Below are 19,482 nucleotides of genomic sequence, written 5' to 3'. Positions count from 1 at the left end.
AGTGGGTTCATTCCGGATGGTTCCGGACAAGATTTTGGGAGCCGGAAACACGTCATAGAAGTCTGGTTTTGGACATTCGAAAAGCCAATGAACGGCCTACCATATGGGCCTACTTTAGCGTGAACGAACAAAACGGACAGCAACACTGCTCTATTTCGCGCGCAAAATATTGAGCGAAATATTGCGCCCTGTCCGTTCGCGTGTTTGCAGTGCGTTGCCGCGAAATAAGTGGAACAGTGTCATTGCATCGCTGTATGTCTTTTACTCATACTTTTACTGGTAAATCCCATAGCCTGAAGTCGCGTTAATCTTCGTGACGAAGGCTCGGCTGAAATTTTCCTGCGGCGTTTTCCACTGCTGCTACTCTTGCAAGGTACGATTTTCACTTACAAATCACGGATAGTGCGCGGTACTCGCATGTGCTATACGGAACTGGCAACGCGAGGTCCGAATTATTTTAGTCTGCTATCTTGGTTTTCGGCAGCACGGACTCTGGCAAAGGCTCGACATAACGCGCAAACTGGCCGCACGCTGACATCCCAGCAGTCGAGACGTGTGTGCGCGTCCTGCGTACCCGAACTTATTTCTTGGGAGAGTTGTAAACCCGGTACAAGCTGATGACATGCAATGCTGTTAGACGCCGTATCGAGCGAGACTCGGGAGTGACGGTCGATATATGAGCAAACACCTTAAAACACCGGGTAGAGACGATAGAAAGCAAGACGAGGGGCTGTCATGTGTCGGTCTGCTGTCCTGTTGTGAACTCGCATCAACACCTCAGTGCGAGTCTTCCCACGCTAGCAGCAGTAGTGCACTGTCGCTTGCCTTGTCATCGTCAGCTGTCGATGGACTGATCCTGCTTGACAGCTGCATGCTCTGTGCGGGAACTGTGCAGCTGTCACATACTCCCCCCCCCCCCCCCCCCCCCCCCCGAAAAAAATAAAATAAAATGGAGTCCAGTTGGATTTTGCAATAGGGCCCAACTGATTCCAACTGAACGTCATCGGAGGCCCAAGTTCCAAGTGGGCTTCATGAGAAGTCCACTTGGTTCCAATTGGGCATAATGAGAAGTCCAGTTGGTTCCAGTTGGACCCGATTGAAAGTCACCGAGTAATCTTGCCAAACAACGTACAGAATAGTTTATAATAATAACAGCACAATTATGATGTTAGTTTTCAAGTAAAAGGTCTTTGTAGTTTGGTGTGATCAATGGAGAGAACCATTTAGCTTTCTGTCAAAATCTTGAAATTTTACCAATTTCTCATGCATCACTGGCACCACTTGGTCAACCAAATTTTGCTCACATAGCACCTGACATGCATCTCTCACAGTGAAGTGGTGAGTGTTGGGTATGTCTGTGAAGAAAATTGCTGTAGTGTGTTCATGCATCAGTATGCTTCTCGAAGGGAGTTTCAAGCTTATCCTTGTCATATCAAGGTTAGGGCCCGTCTATACACATTTTTTAACCTGTCCTTCGTTTTTCACGTTGGTCCCAAAGAGTCCAATTCTGAGACCAATTCGGTCCAATTGTGTTTCAAAAACAGGTCTAATTGGGCCTGTTGGATTTTTCGAGTGGGTGTCCCAAAACACAATTGGAAATAACCAATTGGTTCCAATTGGAAATTTCCAACTGATCCGAGCAATTTTTTTTGGACTGGGATAGTTTGTGAAAATCGGACTAGCAGGTTTGGATGTCCGAATTTCCACGTGAAAGAGGAGTGCGGGGCACGGCATTGGTTGGGGATCAATCTTTACGCCAGCCAATCACTCTTCTAAGTGAGCTAACCAGTAGGTTAGTAACTGGCAGGACGAGGGTGAATTAATTGAACATTTAGATAAGCAACAGAACATTGACCAATAAGTTGACATTGCCATATCCATCATCGCGCTATTTTAGTTCACCTACGTCACAAAACGTTCTGCACCTTGCTCAATTTAGGCTTTAACTGCTGGTGAGCTCAGTGTTGCGGGCACGATTCCAGGCTGCGCTCAATGGGAGTAAATTACAATAACAGCCGCGTACAGAGCTTTAGGTGTATATTAATGAACCCCAGGTGGTCTAAATTAACCCATGAATAATTGATAGCTTGGATTGAGATCATTTGTCAATTAAGAGGAACTGACAGTTTGGCGAGTTGGTATGGGTTCATTTTGGAAGTAGCGCTATAGAAACATGAAATCACACGATAACATGAACGCGGACTTTCAGCACAAGGTTTATTCGTGACAAATAGAGCAGTCGTTGTAATTAAGTGTTTTCTGCAGGCATCGTAGTCAGACGACTCTGGATATTATTAACGACGTGGCACACACACCGTAAAAAAGGATACATGTACCAGTTTTCCTTCAATTGCATTGCACGTGTAGGAACGGCTGTTTGTTTTTGAACGGCTAACTTTCCACTTTGTTTAACCACATGTTGTTAAATATGGTTTCGTTTGCCACGAATAAACCTTGAGTTGAGAGTTTGCGCTTGTGTTATAGTGCCATTTTGTGTGTATTTCCGTTTCCAAAGTGAGCATTTGTGCATTGTTGTATTAGTTTGTCTTTTGTAGGTGTTGAAAGAAATTGTCCTGTCAGCGAGAGAAAAATAGAAAAAATCGTGCAGGTTGGGGAACACAAATACAAAATGCACCATCAGTTAGGAAAAAAAAAAGCAATGTTAAATAGAAACATCATTAAGTATATAATCAGTAATGAAACTGCAATGAACAGAGCAGATGTTGTTAAATGGGGAACAGCATGTGCACAGTTTGGTATAAGTTAATACAAAAATGTGATATACATATTTGGGTGCAAAAACTAAAGGCATACACATTTACAAAGTATATTGACTTTCTAAATAGTTCTGTGAGGCTGTATGAAAAGGATCTGCTTTAGTTCGTTCGGCAAAGAGCTTGCAGGTAGGGCGTCACATTGTTCTATTGATGACGCCATTTTGACACTTTTTCATGAAGGGTTCAGACTCGAAAGTGTTGCTTCGAAACTCTGTTTTTATTAATTTCACAGGAACATGTTAGTTATGAGAAAAGAAAATGGAGATGAAATTTCCGTTTTCTGAATTTCGTGCCAGAACCTCACCTGCCAATATATCAGTGTGACTTCACGGATTTCGAAGTATCTTCTTGTACGTGGGCCGTCTCTCGGAAAAAGTTCTTGAAACTTGCCAAGTTTAGTCTTTGGCTCTTCTGGAACACAATGTAGTCCATCTCTGTCAGCAGAAAAAACTAACTAGGCCCAAGTAAAGCTGTAAAAATTCATGACATTACAGCGAGCTGTGCGGGGACTTCAAGACGTCGCCACCAGCAGTCTTTTGTTTTTGCATGTTTCTTAGCTTATAAGGCCTCCCTCTCACAGTAAGAGTGGCTTTTTTGGTATAGTAGAAGGGTAATTCACTAATACAGCTGAAGTTATTTTTCTCTTTAGTGTCCCTTTAAACTACCAGAATGAGTGCCGTGTGAAGTGAAAGGCAGGCAAGGACAGCAGGGAATTACATGGCGCAATGAGATTAAGAGATTTTTCAGGCATAGGAGGGAGTCGGCTGACACAAGACAGGGGTAATTGGGTATCTCGGGTAGAGGCCTTCATCTTGTAGAGAGCGTAGAGTAGGCTGACGACCAACTGCGATGATTACCTGTGCTGTTGCTCTGTTGTTGACAGTTGCTGCATGGTCTCACATTAGTGCAGGTTTGTCCAGAGCCGCCTGTGGCACAGCCCTTGTCTTGTTTAGCCCGCGATGGACTACAAACGGAAGCAGGCGGGGCGACCGAGCTCGTCACAGCAGAGTGGCACAAAGAAGCCACGCCGGCAGAATGACGATGACGACGAGCCGATGGACTTCGAAGCAGAGCTGGCCCTCATGGAGCAGCAGCTCAGCGAGGAGCAGGCAATGGATGATGTAGAGTCCCAGGAGTCTGTTGGTGAGTGTTTAATGTTTTTCAATTCTCAATTGTTCCTTGTGAGTTGTTGCAACTTGGCCATCCTGCAGGGTCTGTCAGATGAATAATAGGTTTGGAATCTTCTTCCATCTTTTCAAGAGAAGTACAGTAGCCGTCATTCAATGCCAACCTACACAAGAGGGAGTAGATGCTGTTTTTAATCGCCATTAAAGCCATCCAATCTGGCGGTCACTTGGTCACCATAGTTTTGGTTTCTTTTTAAAGTGAATCAAATCCTGGAGATGGGATTGGTCAGGCATGATTTGCAGATGAAATGAATGTTGTCCAGTCCTGAGAAATAGTAGGTGTAAGCAAGAAATGCTTCCTAATTGCCGTTTTACCAATGCGCGTGTTTCTATTCTGTGTAATCACCATCCTCGTTTCCTCTTTCACTCTCTTTCACTTTGTCACATCTGTTGATCAACTTCCTCCTACCATATCTCTTGCCATCACTCCGTAGTTATAAACCAATTGTTGGTGTGAATACTGTATAGACTCGTGTAAGGGCCACACCCCCAACTTGGCATCCCAAAATTTGGAAAAAAAATTCCAGCGGAGAAGCAATTACATTCGGCGCCCTGATGCCGCGCTGCATACTTCCGCATGCCGCTATTAGATGGCAAGAGCTATGGTGTGTGCAAGATCCGGGGTGTGCACAAGTTGCTGGCTGCGCCTGGCTCCTGGCACCATTTTGACCAAAAGGTGTTGTCTGAGGTAAGGGCTACGCCTCATCAAAATGGGAAAAAAAAGTGTTGCCCTTACGTGAGTATATACTGTATCTACTTCCGTGTTATTGGGTACTTCATCCTCCGTGGGTGCTATCCGCTTTGTAAACAGCAGCTACCCTTCTGAGCGCATACCTGTGCTTGTGTCTGCAAGAAGCACTGCTCTCGGGATTTGGAGTATTATGTAGATGAATTTCCCGTTAATTCCAGTGGCTTAGGGCTGACCGAAGCTTTTGTACATGCACATTGGGGCTGCTGTTTTTTGTAGTAGTATTCTTGGCTGTCTGCTGGTCAGATACATAACATCTGTAAACAATGACAGTTAATATGACAACAATAACCAACCTTTCACACAATGCCTGTATAGTGACACTACTTTTGTGCTTGTGTTTGTGTCTGGTGCATGTCGATATTTTTTTTCTTGCTTGCTTTTCTTATTATTGCCTGAGTAGTGTATTTGGGATTTTGGGATAGAAGCCCCTAAAGTGGCCTACCTTCACATTTTTCTAAATTTAAAATATAAATAGAGCTATGTAATCTCACCTGTGCAAGTTCGCTTTGAGATAGGGCTTACAAGCTGTGTCATCTCGTAGTACTTGATAGTCTTGCCTGAGTGCTGATACGAATGGGGTAATTCCAAGCGAAATGGCACAAAGCATTGAGGCAGACAGGCCACGAATTGTGTGGTAGCTGCTAGTGGGCCAACACCATTGTTGATCCTCACTCCCCGCTACGTGGAGTAAATATAACGAAAAGTGCTAAAAGGACTAGGAAACAAAAATTATGAAAGTAAGCAATAATGTGCAACTCAATAGCCAGACCAGAAGTAAAATAATGAAGGGTGATAACGATGAGCTATCTTCCAATATTAAATGTGTTTGTGTGTTTGTGATGATGATTGGCGATCCTCAGCCATGGCGCATACCCACTTCAGGGGGTAGGTCAGGAATTTGGCGGTTGTAGGAAAACCAACGAATACTACTAGATGAAGAAAGAGAAAGCAAAAGGCTTGCTTCGTTTTTTTTTTTTTTTTTGTCTTCTACTGCAGAAGTGCTCCCTGTGTTCTTGCTATCCACTTAAGTTTGAGGTTTCGATGACTGCGTGGTACTAACTAAACAAATCTGGTGTGCACCTTGTTGTCCTTGAAAGCTTGGCTTCTTGCATTGGCAGTCTAACATTATCTTGTGGCTTTGTGCTCGTATTTCAGGAAGATACGTACCTTCTTTTGCTGAGGTTCCACATACGCACGAGCTGCTAAAGCGTGCACACAGCTCTACGCTAAGATTGAATTTCACATTGAATGGCCCGTATGTGTTCCTTGTACGCGCGTGCAGTGGGGGACTTGTCGAGGCAATGAGGCACTGTAAAGCTCAGCATGGTGGATGGGGTCACAAAACTGCAAACTGTGTTGGATGGTTCTTGGTAAAGAATGGCATACAGTACGGTCCACTGTTAAAGGGGATGCCCGATTAGTATTTGCCTGTTAACTACAGCTGAAATATGGCATGGAGGTATGTAGACTATTTCTTTAGTGCATCGATTTTTGCCCAATATGTCTTGTCAGCCATTTATTTCCATTGGTAAAGTTGTGTTTAATTTGTGTTGGCTTTTTTATCAGCTGGACGTTCCTTTTAAGAGTGCGCAGTACTGTGCGTAATATGGCCTCGTGCGTTTATTATCAAATGTATGCTTCATCATGTGGCTGTAGCGAGAGGAGAGTCTTATTATTTTTTTTTTTCCTTCTTGGCCTTACGAGAGCTTTTTGTTAATGAAGAAAAAGACGAAGATGAGTGTGGAAGCATCATGTGCCTCTTGGAGTAGTGGTGTTCGATTGGTTCTGTGAGCAAGTTGTTGCGCTGCTTAACTGGTTTAAATTTTCCATTTGGAAACATTTGTGCTTTTGATATGTTCACTACTTTCGAAATTAGTACTCAGTTCTTATGCAATTCTTTAGTGTGTGCTGTTGGGGTTTCATATCAGCGTTACCTTGCATGTCTAATTTATTGAGGTAATCTTAAAGCCCTTTTGAAGAGTAGGGCCTTATTTTTGCTGCACAAGATCCACGTTTCTTATGCAAAAGTGCTTGTGTACTTGGATAAAGTGCTTATTAACCCCAGGTGGTCAAAATTAATCCTAAGCCCAGTACTACAATATCAATGATAGCCCCAGTGTTGCTATGCAGCGTTAACTGCAGAGAGCCCAGCATATCTCGATGCACTAAATTGGATACCTCAAAATTTTGATTTAAGCATGGGAAACTTGACCCTAAGGCCATAGTTTATGATATGCTGGAGAGAATCCTTCAGTTGTGGATGGTTCAGAAAATGAATTACTAATTAACTACCATACTAACAAATTTATAACTCAAATAACATTTCATTGTTTTCCGGTACGATTGTAATCTTCAAATTCAGAAATAAAGATGAACAAGTTGCTTCAATTTTTCTTGATGTGAAATAGCATTTGGGCTTTGCGGGGTTACATTTCATGTTCCAATCCATCAAACATGTCACTGGTGGCCGCATTTCGATGGCGGCGAAATGCCAAGACACCATGTTTACTTAGATTTAGGTGCACGTTAAAGAATCCCAGGTGGTCCAAATTATTCCGGAGTCCCCCACTATGGCGTGCCTCCTAATCAGATCGTGGTTGTGGCATGTAAAACCCAATAATTTAGTTTTTTTTCATGAATCAACATATCAATCAAAACCAAAAAGTGGCACTGATGATGTCACTGCAGCATGACTTGTCACAGCGCTGAACAATGAGTTGCACCTTTCATTGTGCTGGAAATATTAAAATTAAGGGGTGCACTGAACTGTCTTAAAATAGGGGGAACGGACAACATCTAGGTTTTTGTTAAGTCTGCAGCATTCTTGGAAAACGCTTGCAGGGAAGGATTCATGATGCAGCATCTTTCTGATAACCAAGACACTGCAGTTTGTTGCACTTGTTTCTTCACTGGTGTGCTGTGCTTTGAATTGAATTCGATTTATTGAAGAGAAACGAAAATATAAAATTGGTGGTGTGGGGAACACATGAATCTAAACGTTGCATGTGCGATGTTGATGAGCAAAATGAGAAGCATGATAAGGATATAAGACCGACATCTCTCCACCATGGTTAGGTGGATTGTGAAAATTTCGAAGCGAAGATGCTTGCACATTTTCCAGCTCCGTCGAGGGCTGTTTTCTTGGGTGGAATGTAGCTGAACTGGCCAGCAGCTGGCTCAGTGGCTACAGCGTTGAGTACGGCATCACGGGTTGTATGTCTGGCCACGGCAGCCACATACCGATGGCGGTGGAACACAAAAACGCTCATTTACGGTTCTTTAGGTGCATGTTAGAGGGCCACTAAAGAGAAAAAGGAGTTAAGCTATATTAGTAAATTGCCTTTCTGGAATATCAGAAAAGCCACTGCCACCATAATGAGGCCTGATAAGCTAGATAAGACGCATAACCGAAAGATGGGTTGCGCCGCTTCCTTGGAAGTCACTGCAGCAGGAAACAATGATATCAGTGATTTCGGGGGCATCTGCTCAGGCATCCCTAGTTAATCTTTTATCAGTAAAGCATGGGCTGCATTGTATTGCGGAGGAAGTCAGAGACTGAACTGAGCAAGTTTTGAGAACTGTTTACTGTGCCAGGACTTAGCACTAGTGCCATAATGGCCCAAATGCAAGAGCATAATTTGAAATTCATGACCTCACCCTGACGTGCCGGTGCTGGTGTTTCGATGCGAAATTGAAGTTTGGCCTCCACCACGGTGTAAGATATATACTCTTTAGGTGGGGACACTCGCGAGGTGCGATCGACCAGATAAAGTAGCAACAGCGTGCATCAATCGGCCCGGTGCCGGCAGCGGATACCTATCAGCGGTACGAGACAACTTCAAGACAGCTTCAGACAGACAACTTCATCTACCATTGGTATAGCAATCGGGCGATTCGTGGGAAATCCGAAATGGTTGTGCGACTGCGCGAATGTAGGTCACCGATGGTGAGGGGTGCGAGGGAAGAGGGCATCGCCTCGACGGAGCAGATGCGGTGGCACAATCTCTGGTTGCTTGTATTATCCGCACGCTCCTTGTCCGCGCAAACTTTTGCCTGCGTTCTAAATGCGCCTCGGGGCGAGTGTCCTCACAGTCAGGCCCACCGTGACGAGGCCAAATCAAAACGCACCAAGTGGCATTCAAACTCGTAAGACACGATTCACAGTACCGGACGGATCGCCGGTTTAGTCTTCGGACTAGCATGACGTGGCTCAGTGCAGCTGAATCACGTCACACGAAAGGAAGCCGCTGACGAAATGCTCGTGGCATGATTTGTTGAAGCTCAGCCATGTCTCTGATTAAGTGGTCTAATCCGTCGTGTGAATCCGGCTTAAGAAATGCTTAGAGGCCCTCGGATTTTGTGCTCTTGAAATATTTGTAGCTGTTCTTCGCTTGCCTTCCATCACATTATGTTAGCTTGCTTGCATGCTGAGCCGAGTTCGCTGACCAGGAAATCAACATATTTTGAACATTGCCGTCTGCAAAATGAACTTTAAGTGGTGAGCAGCCATGTGCAAAATCTGACGAAACAACAGGACTACACAGCAAGCGACGATGGGCAGGAAATGCATCGTTAGAGTTTGCAAGTCAGGTTACCAGACCTGCAAAGAAAAATCTATTTTGTTCGATGTTCCTTCTGATCCAGAACGCCTCAAAGCCTGAGCTCAAGCGATTTCTAGGAAGGACCGTACGATCAGCACAAAGGATGTAGTTTGCAGCAAACATTTCGCAGACGATATAATTTTGAAAAAAATATACTTCTCAGAGCTAGGAGGAGAGCTCCTGCTTGACGTGCCAAAAGGAAGCGTTCTTTCGGAAGATGCAATTTCTTGCGTTTTTCCGTCTTCTCTGCACAGCCTTTGCTGGACCACCTTGCACAGCACGTTGTTTGCCCCCACTGTTCTCCCCACATTGCTGAACTTTCTGTCATGCATTAACCATTGAAACCACAAAAATGTAATTCGGGGCAACACGAAACCTAATTGATGTACGTACAGCAATTGGTCTCGGTACCGTAAGTGGTTGCTTCGCAACAGAGGAGCAATGCTTCTCGTTTACGAACAGTCACGCACTCTCGTTCAAAGTTCTGCTTAGCTGCCGATCAAAAGCACGCATGTCCCCCTCCCTGTTAGTGTGCTCGGAGACCCCGCGGCGAGATTGCCGATGCGAGCCTGCATAAACCGAACTCCTTAAGAAATAGAGCCGCAAAACACGAAATTTTGAAAAAGCTTCGGATCAAGCACATGTCCTGTTACACGCGAACACATAGCAAGTTGGCAGGAAGCGTGAGAACCAGCTTCTAATGCCAGCATGTTTCCCATAAATAAGCAGAGAGACCGCGCCTGCCGCATGCCTCAGAGCCATGCATGCCACATAGAGACGAGTAATCTGTAGCAGTAAGAGCGCCCGTCATTGAATTCAGATTTCCCGCAAAGCGCCGTTTGCTATAGCAACATTAGATAAAACCTTTTCTCTCTTGAAGTTGCACCGTACCGCCGACAGGTATCCGCTGCCGGCACCGGGCCAATCGGCGCGCGCCTTTGCTACTTTATCTGGTCGATCTCGCCTCGCAAGCAAGCCGAGAAGTGTCCCCACCTAAAAAGTCCTCCACTTACTAATATTAGTAAACTACCTCTTACTAGAAGTTAACAAGAACAGAGTTTTGAATGAACATTTCATTAGTCTAGACTATAGTGTTTCTCTATATTGCCACTTTAAAGAACCCAAGAGGGTCAAAATCAATCCAGAGCACTCTACAAGGCATCCATCGTAAACCAGTCTGCAGTTTCGAGACGTTAAACCCCACGATCTGATCCTTGAATGCAGCTGGACCTGCCGACGTTTGCACGAGTGCACGGTGGGCACGGCCTCCGCTGGCAGCTCCATGGGACCCCGCGGCGCGCAGCCTCGAGTTCCAGCAGCTGGACCTGGACCACTACCTGGGCGAGCCGCTGCCAGGCATGCCCGGAATGAGCCGCGGCCCCATCCCCATCGTGCGCATGTTTGGCGTCACCGACGACGGACACAGCGTGCTCTGCCACGTGCACGGCTTCCTGCCCTACTTCTACATCGAGGCACCACCAAACTTCCGCAAGGAGCACTGCTGGAATTTCAGGGTGCGTCTTTTGTTTACGGGCACTTCACAGCACTCGCAAGTCATGAAAGTGAACCTTAACTGAAACAGGCGCAGCTTGGAAAAAGCCTCACTCAGGATGGATGCGATTTTCAGTGAAAGATAAATTGTCAATGACAGTTTACACATTCAACAGCAAAAGTAAATGGCTTAGTAGCCAACAATGAGCCACTGTTCCTGAACTAATCCGTAACATACTTTGGAAGAGAGAAACTACACGAGGCTGTACAAGAGAAAAAAAAATGCCATGGATGTCTGACTTTGTGTGTCTTGGTTGAAGAAGGGCCTTGTCAATGGCACTTTTCTTGGGTTGTTTTTTTTTTGTTTGGTCATTGGTAGATTTGATGCAGAGGACCAAGGTATATCTGTCACTGCTTCAAGGTATAGGGAAAAATTGCCGGTCTCGTGTTACTCCGATGGCCTTTTTTCACAGTTGTGTGTGTCATGGTTGCAATGTTTTTTTTTTTAATCGTGGTTTCGAGCGTTGATCTGTGTGTCTTGTTTTGAGAGCACATAATTAAGTAATTGAAAAATGTTGGTTGCAGAAGCAAGAGCAAAAGTAGTGGAGTGCAAAAGATGCTTCTGAAGCCTGACCTGCTTCATACCATGCAGTGTGCCTTACCACGCTGGCTGCAGTTAGTGTTAATTTGATTTGAGTTGATTTGCTTTTTCACCACATTAGTACATGCCAGAATGTACAATAGTGGCAAAAGGTAGTGGAATAATAGCTGCGTTACGACAGCTTGTCTAGTCTCACTACACCAGTAAAGCACAAAGGCAGCAGAAGACAACAGTGTTCGTATCAGCAAAAGGGATCAGATGAGAACCTTTTTTTTTTTTGCAACAGAAACTGCTGACCATTAATCTACATTGAAACAGGAATAGTGTGAAAAGCGTAACTGTGGAAAAGGCACCCACGTGCGTGCATGCATGAACACACGGACACATATTGGGTGCGTGGTAACGAAGTCTTAAGTGGTCAAATTCAATCTGGAGCCTTCCATTAATGCACCCCTTACAGCCCACAATGTAGGTTAGGGATGCAAAACCACAGCAATTATTTGAGAGTTGAAGTATGTTTGACAGTGCACCTCTCTGGTCCAAGCTCAGGCCACAAGATAAACCAATCCTACCATGACTGTCGCATTCCACAATCTTTGATGAGCTCTCACGTTGACTGCATTTTGAATTTTCCTCTCCTCCTTCTCGATACCTCGGCTAGCTTAAGTGCCATATTGAGATATACAGTAAACCCTTGTTGTAATGAAGTCATTGAGACAGGAAAATGGTTTAGTTATAAGCAGTATTGCATTAAAAGTGAGGGAGCTATAGAAGATTCATAGTAACGCATGAACGTCAAAACTAATGAAGCGATTTCATTATAACGAGGGTTTACTGTGCACTAAAACTTTGTTAACTTGACTCTTGCTAATCATGAAAATCAGATAATTCGGAATCGTACATTAGTCTCGGCAGGCATATGCATTATTTAATGGCGTCAAACTCGTTAAGCTCAGACACATGTGGCCGCACACCGATTGATTCAGACAACTCTGGGACCGCCACAAAAGAGGTGCTAGTGGCCTATTTAAATAAAGCGGCGGAGTTCGCATTGACACAGTAATCAGTGGAAACCATACGGGAACAACAGAAAAGGCAAACTCATCGTGTCAATTTGTGCGTTCATATGTCCACCGGCTCACATGACACAGTGTTGGCCGCATGTGGCCTTCAGAACTGCATAGGTGCCATCCCTGATCGCGAAAATAACGACCATGGGACAGTGGTTGAGGCAAACAGTAGTTTCGTTTTGACTCAGTGCATGCGCATTTGCTGCGTGCTTTCAGGACTACATGGTTGCCATTCACGGTCCCGTTGATAACGGCCGTGATTTCGTCCGTAACAGCGCTGGTGAGCCGCAGTTCCATTTTGGCTTAGTTCGCGCATTGGCCGCGGACCTTCAGAATTGTGCAGTCACCGTGCATGATTGCGCCAATAGCGACCACGGTTTTGTCGGCAGTTGTTGCAGCGAGCAGTAGTTCTGTTTTGACTCAGCACAATGCATGTGCAATGCCAGAAACACGGCTGAAGCTGTCGAGGATGATGACCGATTCTACTGCAGCCCGCACGCTGGCAACTGTTGCCGAGACCAGCACACCGGCTAAAAAAATTTTCAATAATCGCGACGTGTGCACAGTACTGAAAAGCGTGCATACTTGGATGGAGGCACGAGTCTTGTGCCATGGCCAAACAGGTTGCACTGTGAAGGAAGTCGCGAGGCCCTCGCTGAGAATTGAGAATTGCCGCTTCTGCACTGATTTTGTGTGAAATAGAAGCAAGGGCTACAAATTTATTCAGTAAATAAAGGCGGAATCGCATAGCAAGCATTTATTATTGTTGTTTTCTTGATACCCTCGATAATTGTACATGTGGTTAATTCAGCCGTTTTTTTCTTAAACACTCTGTTGTTCTCTTAAACACTCAGTGGTGTTTCTTGTGTGTGCATGTATTTGTGTGTGTAACTTGGTGGTCAGAGTTTCGTGTTCCATGTTCCAGCCCTTATGTGTTCTATTTTCTACACTTCTGGACACAGGAAGCATTGAACAAGGCTGTGCTGAAGGACATGCGCTCCAACAAGAACAACCTGTCGGACACGGTTGTTGGCATCGACATGGTCTTAAAGCAGAGTGCGTGCCTTTTCCTTGTCGTACATCTCTGCGTTCTTGTGCACCTGGTGCCACTTTCTCGTACTGCTGACTTGTCTTAGCGGCTAGCATTGACTGTAGATTCAGGCAACAGTGAACCTTGCATCACGGATGTTAAGGTTTGGTACGAGGAGCAGGCTTAATTGTGAGAGTCAGCGATGCTTAAAAGGGCAGCAAGAAAGAAATGACAACAAGCACGGCACACAAACATAATTCAAACATAAACGTAGCAAGCTACACTAACACAAGACATTGGGCACACGAGGACAATAGCAAAGCGTCCCACGCAGCAATCGTGTACGGGCACTGCACGCTCATGATTTTGCGTACCACAAAGCTGACGCGGCTACGTCGCTCGATGGATTACTTGAGAGACGGTAGGCGGGCTCTTGCGTGTCTTCTGAGTGACAGGAGGGGAAGGCATATCGCTTCGAGGCCCTCTTGGGCATTGTTGCTCGACAGGGTCTTTCCAACAGTGGTTGACCTCTCGAACGTGGACGCCCGACCAAGCGCGTCTTCCCTGCTTCTCTTCTCAGGTGCGTCTGCCTCTGCCGACATGGCCTCTTCTCATTCGCTAATACCCTAGTATGGCGGCCCTTGATTATTTCTTATTTTCTTCATTTAATCTTCAACCGCGCCATGAGCGCACGTGCAGTAAGGCGTTGCCCTTGTTGTGGACGGTGCACGTGCTTGCATATATTTTTTTACACCACTTCATTGTCGTTTTCGATGTGTTGCTTGACACCTCACCATAACAGACTGCTGGTGCAGCCTGCTTCAACTTGTATGCAGCCATAGCAGCCTATTATAAACAGTATGCTAAGTTATTTCCAGCTTGTGTTTACCCTTCCGCTAATTATTCTCTGGCTGCAAATTATCGGTGCGGACACGCAGTTCACTCTGCCTTGAACAACGGTGTCTGATTTCTTTAATCTTTATTGGTATAAATGACCATTAACTGCCTATGCAATCAACAGGCAAGGAAGGAAAGAAAAGAATAGGAGAAATGAACTGTCTTTTTTAAACTATAATGTAGAAATAATTATGGGTGAGGGTTGAATGTGCAATGAACTTCAAATTCGTAGTAACAGTAAAGGGAAATAAAGTGGTAGAAAAAGACAACTGTTTTGCTGGTAGGAGCCAAACCCAGAGCCTCCACATGACATGTGCGGTTGTCTGAAAATTGAGCTATGGGGATGGTTGTCCCTCGAGCGCCTTACTTCTCATTCTTCTCACTCTCTAACAGCTCAGTGCTTTTATCTTGGTCCAAGGGGTGTATTCTAAATTTCACACAAGTGAGCTGGTGAACATAAACATAAAACAACAGACAATCATAAAACACAAAGTACTGCGAGAAAGTAGTACAGTCAAACTTCGTTGTAATGAAGTCGCATGGCAAAAGATACCTTTGCTATATCCGTTATTCGTTATAAGCACACATGCAGATATTGGCAGGAAAAATAATAATTTTGCAAGCAGGTCTGTGTGAGAGAAACGAAAACCTGATGTCTCCGACGGGTATTTACATACACGCAACTTACACTGTTGCTAATACGACTGCCATTTTGCAGCATCATGCGTGTGGGTCGTGTCCAAACATTTTCAGTGGCACACCATGTGGTGTCCAAAATATTTCTTGCCCTTTTACATTGGTTCTAGAGGTGGTGGTGCTCTTGGGAAGTCTGAATAATCGCACAATCCTGAAAGATCTGATGTCAGGAAAATCGGTCGGTGGTTGTACTTGAAAGTTTTTGTTACCAGAATGCATATTTTGAGCAATGTTAAACTAAAATTTGTTTCACTATATCTATTACTGTGTCAGGTCCTGTAAATTCAGCTTTGTTCGGCAGAAGAATACTCAAAGAAATAACACATGACCAACAAAATTTCTACTTTGTTTTGTTATATCCAATCATTCTCTGTATCTGCGTTTGTTATATCAAGGCTCGACTATATAATAAAAAAAAAACACTTTCACTTCACAAAAAACTATATACACAGTGAATTAATAATGAATAAATAATGAGGATTAAGTAGTCCTCATTAAACTGAGCCTACTGAGGGCCTTTTACAATGTGTTAGTGTTTTTCCTTTTGACTAATGAATGCTGCACTCAAGAGACTACAAAACAAAAGTTATGCGATTATGAAATGTCAGTTATAGAAGCGTTGTGACATTGAGTGAAGAAGAACGAATGCTGGTTTGTTACTTGTGTTGGCCATAATTCTATACCACTGAACCTCCTAAGCCTAGTCTACTGAAACTTTTCCAGGCATCTATGGCTACAACAGCAAGGGCAAGACGCCCTTTCTCAAGGTCACCATGGTTCTGCCCCGGCTCATTGCACCAGCCAAGCGGTTGCTGGAGACGGGCAGTGTGTCCGTAGATCCCTACGGAGCACCCAGTTACCGCATCTTTGAGAGCAACGTTGACTTTGAGATCAGGTGATGCAGCGTCTTTTGCATTGCCTTCTCTTGCTGGTACAATGACATTTTCTGTGTTTGACTATGTGTTAGGTTTTTTTTTTTTGACGGCAGTATAGTAAAGTATTGTTAACTTAAAATCTCTAAATATCGGTTAAGCTGAAATTTTTTTCATATCTTTTTCTTTTCTTTCTTTCTATCACTCCTCACTTGCACTTGCTCAGCTGCTAGCTGCTACTTCATTGTGGCCTCGCACAGCAGTGATGAACTTTTTTTCCCTCTAATTTAGAATGCCATCAGTGACGCCTCAGTGTGGTCAAAGTGTATTAACCGAGACCTTGATGAGACAGTCGGCGCTTTTTAGCAGGTGCGATCAGTCCACGCTCAAAAAAAGCCAGCATGCCAGCCCAGAGCGTTTAATGAGATCGCAGCTTGATAAGGCTTCTTGCTTCATGCTCGCGCGATGGTGAGGCATAAACGCCAAGTCTGTTGTGGCCATGACAGTTGTGCTCTTACCCAGTTCATTTTCCGTTCTCTAAGTGAAGTTGTCTGGAGCTCATTACGATGCAGAAAGTATCAGCATCAGCTTTTTCGATGTCTGGAACTGGTTATACTCGGATGACTGGCTTCAAATGTTGCATTTATATCAATCGTCTTAACTCAGTGCCATGCACGCTGTCCTGGCACAGTGCGAGTATCGCCATTGCTCGTAGATGCCGATGCACGTGAAAGTGGCCGAGAATATTACTGGTGGCATTATTGAAAAGCTCCATCTGGTATATGTACGGCCAATGGGCTTCTATGTTCATGATTTTGCTTATCTCAAAACTCTGCTTACCTTGAAATATTTTTCAGTTTTTACAGCTTCGAGTTAATGGGGTTTTACTGTATACAGCTCATCCAATACTTTTTGTCTTCCTGCCTCATGCTTTGGGTGATGGCACCACAGAAACAAAAAGACAAAAAAAAAAAAACTTGACAGAAAGGAAGGCATGGCAAACACAAGTGCTGACTCTCAAGCCTTAATCCAAAGCTGACAGAATGTACAGCAGCATGTGGTCAATTGCTCTAAGTGAAACTTACTCTGGCTTTTAATGTTTACGAGGAGTGCTACTGTTGTTTAGCGGCAATCTGCATGGTGAAGTTGGGTGCGTAATTTACCGGGAAACGCTCTGATATAAATGAATTGCAGCGGTAAAATCAATTTCGTTGTTTTTCAGAACGCCAGCAGCGCAAAATTAATCTACAGAGTTTTGCTTAGTGTTGTACTCCGTTAAATTAAAATCACTTAGAAGTTTTTGGATGGCAGAGGCTGCAGGTGCACTTTGCGTTCACCAATCATGCAGCCTGATGTGCATTGCGGGTTGTTGTGAAGTGCAGATACCGTGCACGCTGCCTTAACACGACGACACTGTCAGTTTAAGCTGTGCTGTGCCAAATAAATTTGGAGTTTTATTGGCTTTGAGCCCACACACGAGTCTAAGCATACACACTGACATAGTCAGGTGTTTGCAGTAGTGTCCGGCTGATTGCCCGCGAACACAAACTTAGCTTCAAGCATGTGGCTGTCGGTCCAGCCCGTGGAAGTGAACTGAAGGGTGAACATCAAAAGCGAACTTCCCACACCCGCTGGCTAAGGTGCTTTGTCGAAGTCAGCAACCAAATTTAAGTTGCGGTTTGGTGCTGAGTGCGGGTATGGTGATGATGATAATGCCATAGTTACCAGGGCTACTAGTGCCATGTATTTACTTTGTGGTTTTAGATGATCTGCTTTTAGAGCGCAACTCCTGGGAGCCCATTCCTGCGTCGGCGTCGGCATCTTTCGTAACTGAGCAAATGAGCACAGTAAAGGATTAAAGAGTGAATGTGGAGCGCAGTGGGGGATGAAAGACGGCGATAGCGAAAAGAGTGCGAGGAGGAAAGTGGAGGAAGAGGAGGGTGCAGTGGAACCATGAGGCGGAAAGTGGAGGAGGAGAGTATGGCAAAAGCTTGAGGAGAAAAGCGTAGTGCCGTGCAAGACGGGCTCTGCGGCGATGATGGCTACGAGATGGCGCCAGAGTAGCGTGTGTCGTCTGTATCGAAACAAAGCACTGCATGAGTGGAGGTCTGTCTGTGGCGGCTGCTGTAAATCACGCCCGCGTGTCACCCATCCGCTGCCTCTCGTGATCTCCCGATTAGCGAGGCAGTCGTGCTGCATTTCGCTCTGTTTGCAACGTGTCACAAGAGACAGATTGTCTGCGCCAGTCAGTATATCACGAGATGAAAACACATATAGAGCTGCACTCAAATTTCGCTTAGGGATTATCGTAATCGTTTTGGATAATATTTCCTTACTTGCAAATTTTACTGTTTCTTTTACATACTGCCATCATAGTTTTCCGAGGGAGTCTCTGACTTCCATTTTGGCCTGAGTAGTCACAGGAAAGGCAAGAGCCGCAGGAATGTGTTAGTATTTCATGCTGCGTTAAATTAGACAGTTCTGTATTTTCTTTTTTGGTAAATGTTTTTGTCATCTGGGTGGGGACACGTGCATGCAGGTTCATGGTGGACACACACGTGGTGGGCTGCTGCTGGATCGAGCTGCCCCGGGGCAAGTACAAAGTTCGCGACGACCGCAGTCGGGTGTCACGGGCACAAATTGAAGTGGACGTGGCATGGGATGACATGGTGTCTCATGCGCCAGAGGGTGCCTGGGCCCGTGTCGCTCCTCTGCGCATCCTGAGCTTTGACATCGAGTGTGCCGGCCGCAAAGGTGCGTGTAGTGCACATATGTGCAGGCCCTGCATCATTGTTAACTTTGGGGGTGCACAGTGTTTTGAAATTTACTTATCCCATACCCACAGTTCCAAGCGATAACATTAAAATTGCAGTGGTGACAGGAGGAGGCTCAGGAAAATGTAATGAAAGATACACATTATGAATACAGTCGAATCTCGATAATTCTAACTCGAAGGGGCCCGAAAATTTGTTCGAATTAAAAGAAGGACTTATTTTTGAAGTATTCGTGCACCATAGCACGATGTACGAACGGTGCGAGTCATGAAATGCGGCGCCCAAGCACATAGTGAGCGAGGGCCACGAAAGTGCCCCCGCCGGCCAACGCTCACTTCCCGATAACGGCAGAAAATGAAACTTGAGGGAGCGGGCGCTGGCACGGCAACGGGCACGCGCACGCGTGGAGACCGTCGAAGGTGAGGGAGGAGGGCGGCAGAGAAGTGGATTTGGCCTTGGCAATGCCATCGCTTCTGTGGCTCCCCTCGCCCTCCCTCTCAACTCCCTCGCAGCTCCCCCACCTTCGGCTGTCTCCGTGCGCGCCAGCTTAGCCCGCTCCCTGAAGTTTCGTTTTCTGCCGTTATCGGGAAGTTAGCCGGACTGAGCCTCCGCCGCTACTACCCTCTGCGCCAAAGCCGCAGCGTTGGCTAAGACGTCGGCATGTACATGCGTGTTCCGGCGTGACAGTGAAACAGCAACCTTGTCATTTGAGAGTGAAAGTGCTGCCGCTTTTTT

General features: G+C 45.2%; 1 protein-coding gene across 1 annotated transcript in view; it reads left to right on the top strand.

Moving 5' to 3' along the window:
* The first annotated feature begins 229 nt into the window (after positions 1–229).
* LOC119450738 (DNA polymerase delta catalytic subunit-like) overlaps positions 230–19,482 on the top strand; it is a 64,562-nt gene continuing 45,309 nt past the window's right edge. The window contains exons 1-6 of the mRNA XM_037714254.2: positions 230–373; positions 3,688–3,920; positions 10,541–10,830; positions 13,441–13,534; positions 15,825–15,996; positions 18,513–18,727. Coding sequence (XP_037570182.1) covers positions 3,737–3,920; positions 10,541–10,830; positions 13,441–13,534; positions 15,825–15,996; positions 18,513–18,727 — 955 coding nt within the window. The 5' untranslated portion in view covers positions 230–373; positions 3,688–3,736. The remainder of the gene's footprint in view (positions 374–3,687; positions 3,921–10,540; positions 10,831–13,440; positions 13,535–15,824; positions 15,997–18,512; positions 18,728–19,482) is intronic.

The sequence above is a fragment of the Dermacentor silvarum genome, chromosome 4 (genome assembly GCF_013339745.2).
Source record: "Dermacentor silvarum isolate Dsil-2018 chromosome 4, BIME_Dsil_1.4, whole genome shotgun sequence".
Lineage (NCBI taxonomy): Eukaryota > Metazoa > Arthropoda > Arachnida > Ixodida > Ixodidae > Dermacentor > Dermacentor silvarum.
This window is presented reverse-complemented; position numbering and strand designations above follow the sequence as displayed.